The sequence below is a fragment of the Malus sylvestris genome, chromosome 6 (genome assembly GCF_916048215.2).
Source record: "Malus sylvestris chromosome 6, drMalSylv7.2, whole genome shotgun sequence".
NCBI lineage: Eukaryota > Viridiplantae > Streptophyta > Magnoliopsida > Rosales > Rosaceae > Malus > Malus sylvestris.
The window spans coordinates 23,993,832-24,000,754 of NC_062265.1; the positions used below are offsets into that span (position 1 = coordinate 23,993,832).

At 39.3% G+C, this 6,923-nt stretch overlaps 2 protein-coding genes and 1 non-coding gene across 3 annotated transcripts; 2 read left to right on the forward strand and 1 right to left on the reverse strand.

Annotated features, from left to right (window-relative positions):
* Positions 1-846: 846 nt before the first annotated feature.
* TRNAQ-CUG (transfer RNA glutamine (anticodon CUG)) lies at positions 847-918 on the forward strand. The gene has a single exon. It is a non-coding gene; the product is annotated as a tRNA-Gln (tRNA).
* Positions 919-3,522: 2,604 nt separating this feature from the next.
* Positions 3,523-5,306, forward strand: LOC126625065 (RNA polymerase II transcriptional coactivator KELP-like). The gene is made up of 3 exons (XM_050294135.1): positions 3,523-3,945; positions 4,058-4,163; positions 5,009-5,306. Exons 1-3 carry the CDS (start codon positions 3,658-3,660, stop codon positions 5,098-5,100), a joined length of 486 nt encoding a protein of 161 aa, XP_050150092.1. The 5' UTR covers positions 3,523-3,657; the 3' UTR covers positions 5,101-5,306.
* Positions 5,307-5,574: 268 nt separating this feature from the next.
* Positions 5,575-6,670, reverse strand: LOC126625062 (uncharacterized). The gene has a single exon (XM_050294134.1). The coding sequence runs from the start codon at positions 6,545-6,547 to the stop codon at positions 5,786-5,788; it is 762 nt and encodes a 253-aa protein (XP_050150091.1). The 5' UTR covers positions 6,548-6,670; the 3' UTR covers positions 5,575-5,785.
* Positions 6,671-6,923: the final 253 nt, after the last annotated feature.

Below are 6,923 nucleotides of genomic sequence, written 5' to 3' on the forward strand. Positions count from 1 at the left end.
AATTTCTGTTTCAAGGACATTGCGGTACGCAAGCCTCGATCTTCAAGTTGTCTGTTTTATAATTCATATTCTAGTTTATATTCTGTTAGTTTCTATTGCATTTATTATTTATTAGCATATATAAATTATCACAGATTGTTGACTTATATCCAACATATGGGGTATATACCTAATATGTTTTTGGAAATATATTTCCAAAACATGAGTGAGATACTTATATTTGGATGCATATGAGGTTATATCCAAGATTTTTTGGAAATATATCTTCAGGATTTGTGCGAGTGAGACATTGAGATGCATAAACATGAGGATTTATTCAGTTACACTCAAGATTTTCTCCAATGAAAGATGATCCATAAGCTTATGATTTTTAACAAGAAAGAATTAGTAAAAGGATGAGAGAATTTAGAACTACAAAAAGTAAGGAAAGGGAATTAGATCAACTAGTCACTCTAGTTGATCCATTTCTTAATTGTTAGTATTTAATTAATTAATTATTTATAGGGAAAGCTAAGGTGTGAAATGATTATTATACCTACGCCTTTAGTGAGCACATGAAATTCAAAAATTAAAATGATTCTAATTTCTATTCTTGCATCAGTCTGTAAATGTTGAAATTATAAACTATGTGTTGAATGTCAATAATTGATTAGTAACGGGTTTTGCAGCATAATATAAGCATGATCAATTAATGCTCGATCGAAACACTAATTTTTTTCGTGCGTGTTTGTGTTGAGTTAACATGTTGTTCGAAATTCTGCCAAGTCTAGGTGAGAAAAACATAGGTAAAAGGGATTTGTCAGCGTAACACAATAAATAATAAGCATGAAATAGAGAAGTATCTGAGGTTCCATGGTCTAGCGGTTAGGACATTAGACTCTGAATCTAGTAACCCGAGTTCAAATCTCGGTGGAACCTCCAACCTTTTTCTTTTCTCCAATTTTTTTTTTCACGCTTTTTTATTTTTCTAAACCTCGATGTGAACCTCACAATTGAAAGAAAAAGAGTGGGAAGGAAATTATCTAGTCCTCTCACTCCACCTCTCATCCTACTGGGAAAACAATGGGAACATCCCTTCTCTCACCTCCCATCCCACTCTCTCACTTCCCTCACACCGCCACCGCCACCGCCACCAAGACATGGCCGCAATTCCATCCCTCTACAACAACTCTCATCAAAACCTCCTCCCCATCTTCTAAATCTCTCACCCTTCTCTCTTCAACTTCCTCACCTTCCTCAGTTGCAGAAGATGATGATTCTCTTGCTTCCCCATCACAGCCCCCCACTCAACAGTTTCCCCTCAGGTACTCCAAATCTTTCACCTCATTCTGTCACAAACCCACTAATTGGAACTTGGATTCCATCCCAAATTTTACATCTTTTTGCAGATATAGTATAATTTGAGAACTTTTCTGTGAGTTGATTTAAGTTTCTCTTTGGCAAAGTTGTGAACTTTGGTATGCAGGTGGTGTGAAATATAATATAGATTGCATCACTTGGAAACTTTTTGTTCAATTTTTGATTCTTTAATGTGGGATTTAGCTCTATGATTCTGAATTTTGATGATTAATTAAGGGGAATGAAACTTTCCGTTGATTCTCGTGTGTAGCGGGAGAAAAGGGGTGTACGGAAATCATTTCGCTTAAAGAACATGTGTGTGTGATATGTGGTGTTTAATGTGAACCAAATTTGGTGCAGTGGCTGTAAGTCCTGTGGGAGAGAGGAGGTGGAGAAGGGATGCAATGGGGAGGGAAGGATTCAAGGTGGAATTGCAACATTTCCAGGCTTTGGTTGGTGGCCTATAAAAGCTTACAGGCCCTGTCCTGGTTTTGTGGAATCTGGCGGCCGCTATAGGCGACAAGGGCAAAGCTTGGATGAGGTTGCCTTCGGAAGAGGGGGAAGACGAGACTAGCATTAAGGTAAAGATTTTGATTTCCCTGTAACATGTAGGGATTGCTTTCCTAGTTTGTGCGTATAGCTCGAATGCTCGATGCTCGAGAGCAGTTTAATGCATCGATGTTACTGGAATACAATGTTATACTCACAAATGAAATTGATTAGCAATGTTAAGGATGCCGCTTTCTCATGAATTTGGACCAAGCATTACTAATGAAAAGGATTTGAAAATTTAAGTTTTAACGATAAAGACAAAATAAAGGGCAAAGTGAATAGTACCATGATTGACTTTTTAGTGTAAAATTATGGTTTTTCGTTAAAGAGAACAATATCGTGGGCTTTTCGTTAAAACTCATTTTAAATAAAGGAAAACTAATGAAAATGATGTGTGCAAAAAGAAGTTTCGTTTGATTCTGAATTTGTCATCTGGTTTGTGCTGAAACCAAATCTCACTACACCCTAAGTGTAGCATCCACGGATCATGATACAAATTACTTTCCCGTCTTTTATGTAATTCAATGATCATTGCTCATCCAAAGTTTAGATCTTCTGCAAGATATCAACTCCGATCTTATGTTGTTATTTCGATCACCTGATAGATACTTTCTGCCAGACTTGTTGGCATGTTATATTCTTCTACTTATTCTGTGTCATGTCATGTCATGTATATGCAGCAAGACTAAAGAAGGTCCAAGGACAGAAGAGGTAACTGCATCTCGGTAGAGCCTTGACGGCGTATAGTAGTTGATAACAAGTGTGAAGTCGAATAGCCGATGCCCAATTGGAGGGTTTTAATGTGAACCATCTGGTATATATTTACCACATTGAATTGAAAAATGGATGTGTGTTATATTTTCCTATACAGTTCAGATTCTTGTAGTCATAGATTGATGCCGTGGTAAGTGTCATCGGAAAGTCCCTCTTTCCGGTGTCGTATCTTCTATCTTCTATGTCAGCAACTCAAAGTTTCTGTTTCCTAACTAGAATCATCAGCTTAGGTACTCACTTTGTTGCTCCCCGTCTTCTTATTTACAACACCGGGGTTCATTTCCAGATGATAATCGTTGGAGCCGATTGGTAATGAAGTCAAGTGTTGCTTGCTATCTTCCCGTTTTCTCTGCTTCATGCTTCGAATTGTGTTCAGTGAGATGTGAAGTCCGGTTTCTCAGGTCCATACCATCGTTTCTCCGAAACAAACACTAACCGTTGCGCTCGAGTTGTTACATTTATGATGTGAATCGTGATAGTCAATAATAAATATCGGACTGAGAAGAAAATTTTTGAAAGGTTTGTCAAAATAAAGTAACCTTCACACTATAACAAGATTAACGTGGATTGAGTAAGACCAAAATAAAATAACTTACTCAAGTTTTTTTCGAGAATAAAAAGTTGTCAGATGCTTTCATACCTTAGACCAGTAAAATAGTGAACCGTTGTGATGCATAACTGTGCTCAATTGCGCACGGAATAAAATATTTTTCAATGTGATCGGTACATAGAATGATACATCATATGTTACTAATTAAATGGTAAGATATATATGCTAAAATGTTAATAACTTAAAAAATAAAAGTTTCTACCATTCCTATAAAAGCACATGATGTACCATTTCCGTGACAACTAAAAATTTCTGTTTTTTGACAGCACCCCCAAATCCACAAGAACTCGAGGCGCAGAGTGACACAGGGCTTCCCCAATTAAGCTAAAAAGAAGATAACTTTTCATAGATTTTCTGCGCCACAACCGAAAATTGAATTAAAAATGGAAGCCGAAACCGAGCAGAAAATCGAGAAAACGGTGCGGAGAATTCTGGAGGAATCGAACATGGACGAGATGACGGAGTTCAAGATTCGGAAGCAGGCCTCCGAAGAGCTGGAGCTCAACCTCTCCAACCCCCCCTACAGGGCTTTCGTCAAGCAGGTCGTCCAGTCCTTCCTCGAGGAGCAGCATCAGAAGGAACAAGAAGCAGCGCCGAAGGATGAAAACCCAGAAGCCGAAGGTGCCCAGGAACGGGAGTACGATGATAACGGCGATCTCGTGATTTGCAGGGTCAGTTTTTTCTGTTTGTTTCCCGAGAAAAGTTGAATGGAATGTATTTTCTGTTGTTGGGTTTTGATTTTTTTGGGTTTTTTGTTTATTGGGTTTTGGTTGTGATATGCAGCTCTCGGCGAAGAGGAAGGTGACGCTTCAGGAATTCAGAGGGAAGAATTTGGTGTCGATTAGGGAGTTCTATTTCAAAGATGGGAAAGAGCTTCCTACTGCCAAAGGTGATTTACTTAACTTTAATCCGATTATTAGCAGCTTCTAATTCTGTGCATTTATATCAGGAAATGATTTGAGTTTGTAGCTGAAATTTCTGCTTATAGAGCTTAATCACAATTCATTTGTCTGGATTTGTTGATGGATGATGTTAATGCGACTCGTGATACTGAGTTCCCTGACGCTGTGAATAAGCTTTTGTTACATTGCTGCATTTTGCACAATCTGAATCATGAATGTGTTCTTCGGCACATCGAACTTATGACTTAGGTTGTCATCTTGGTAGCAAAGGATTGGTGAGGGATTACGAAGAAAAAGGCTGAGTACCAAACCGGTCTTGGTAAACTACAATGCCAATTGCTCTACTTGTTTTCTGCATTGTTGTTTATAGTCGTTGATGGTAGTAGTAGAGTACTGGAGTGGCTTTCAGTCACTTGTTTCCTTCTATTTTTTATACCCCTCGCTTCCTGACATGAATCGATTATGACGAGAATAGGCTTTTCTGTACTGTAATGTAATAGAAGAGTAACAGTCCACTTCCTCGGGCTTTCTCTCTTCTCGCTTACCATTGTTTATTCAAAGTGCTTCAGGAGAGACGGCTTCTTTTGGGAAAACTTCAATTAGTGGCCTAAGACATACAAGGTCATGGATGGTTACGGCTTTTTAATGCAATTTCATGTTTCTGAAATTCTTGGTGGCATTACCTTTTGTGTATGCAAGTAGTCCTTTGTGCCGAAAATTGAGCGCAATATTGCTCGTTTCTATATTTCTTATACTTATGTGTTGGATGTATGGATACCTGTGCTGTCTTTAGTTTACTTACGGTGGTATGTGTGTAAACTTTTTTCTGCAGGAATAAGCTTGACAGAGGAGCAATGGTCAGTCTTCAAGAAGAATGTACCTGCTATAGAGAAAGCCATTAGTAAGATGGAGTCAAGAATCTAGTGAGAATATCATCTCAAAATATCGAAATGTCTTTATCCTTTTGAATTTTATTTACGTTGTTGGTTGTAATGAAATGACTTGGCTGGGCTTTGGGGCTTCAAATTGGTCATTTGATGTCAGAATACGTTGTTTAGAACTCGAATACTGCTGTCATGTTTCTAATTAGCCCTTAATGTTACGAAAATAACCTGCTGTGTTCTCTGTTATCTGCCGAAAGTTCGTAGTTGACCCCCTGAAACCCCAAATTGGTTGTCCTAGCTGATGTGGATGATTGAAAGAGTGTTGTTGAATTGGTCCTAGTTATCTTCCATGTTTAATTCAAGCATTCCAACAAGAAACAACGAGGACGAAAGAAATAAAGCATGAATGGAGGATGTTTAAATCCTTCATATTTGAAGAGATTCTTGTGTGTGCGTGGAGCATCCGAATCGGCATGAACAAACGGAAACAAAAAACAAGAGAGCGAAACACAGATTCGTCGAACCGTTTATAAATCCCTTGCCTTCGTCATATGTACAAAAATAAAGTTCACAAGGTAATATAACATAATAACTAAACTGATGTCCTTAATCAAGTTTTAGAAGTTTTAGCCCTCTAAAACATTTGATTTGCCCTTAAAAATCTGAAAAACATTGGGACAGAGAAACATGATGTTTCAAATGACCCAGCTTTTTATATCCCAGGATCAGTTGGGGGGCACCTTAAACAAGTTGGAGAAGATGGGCTTCCTCCAACCTCCTGCTCCTCCCCAAAGGCTCTTTGTCTGCCTTGGAGTGCTTGCCCCTGCTCCTTCACTTGCAGCCATCCTCATCGTCTCAATCAGCGCCCCTGCGTCGCCATTTTCGGAAAATAACTCCTCCAGTTGCTTAGTGTCTATCACCAGCTTCACCCTCCAAACCCCGTCGCCACCAGACGGCAGCACCTCAAGAGCCGACGACCCTTTCGCCAAATTCTCCACGAAATCTGATCCTGCACAAAATGACTTCTTCACAGGCTCAGCTTCAGCAGCCTCCATGACTTCAACTTCTGATCCTGCTCCAAATGACTTCTTCACAGACTCAGCTTCTGCAGCCTTCTCCAGGACTTCAACTCCAAGATTTGATGACCCGTTTGCCGAATTCTCCACGAAATCCGGTAGTGCACCAAATGACGTCTTCACAGGCTCAGCTTCCGCAGCCTCTGGTTTCTCAGCAACCCCATGTTCGCAAACCAGTGGCTGTGGCTTCAGCGGAAGAAGATAGTACTGGCCACTAATTAGGGTTTCTTGGTCAGACATTGGCAAGGAGGCCTTGCCCTGTTGGAAAATGCCATAGCCTGGAAAACCAGTGAGGATTTCAGCAGCTAGTTTAGGGCCTTTAAATTCTAGCATAGCCCCAGAATCTGTAAGAACCCTAATAGATTTAGGACACTCCCCAGAGGTTCCTGTGAGTGATGAACAGTTCCCCATTGTGAAATAATTTTCCCACCTGTGGTCACAATTTCAGTGCCCACATATATTTAAGGTTTTGGAATCTTTTGGCAAAATATTAATGGGCAGACACTGGATGAAGGTTTGTCAGAAGTGATACAGATTGTGTTTCCTTTCAAAATATGTAAATGGCTGCATGTGAAATTTTGAACCGTTGGGATAATTATTTTACGGTCAAATTTTGAGTTGATCCAAGGCAAAGGAATAGAATAAGAGGTAGATTCGTGAGTTAAAATAATAGTAGGAAATACGGCAGTTGGAAGAAGAAGACTGGATTCAAAATTTGAGTGGGTAGGGGATTTGTATTTGCCTGTAAAATTTTAGGTGATTGATGTTCCAAATATCTTAAAGTATT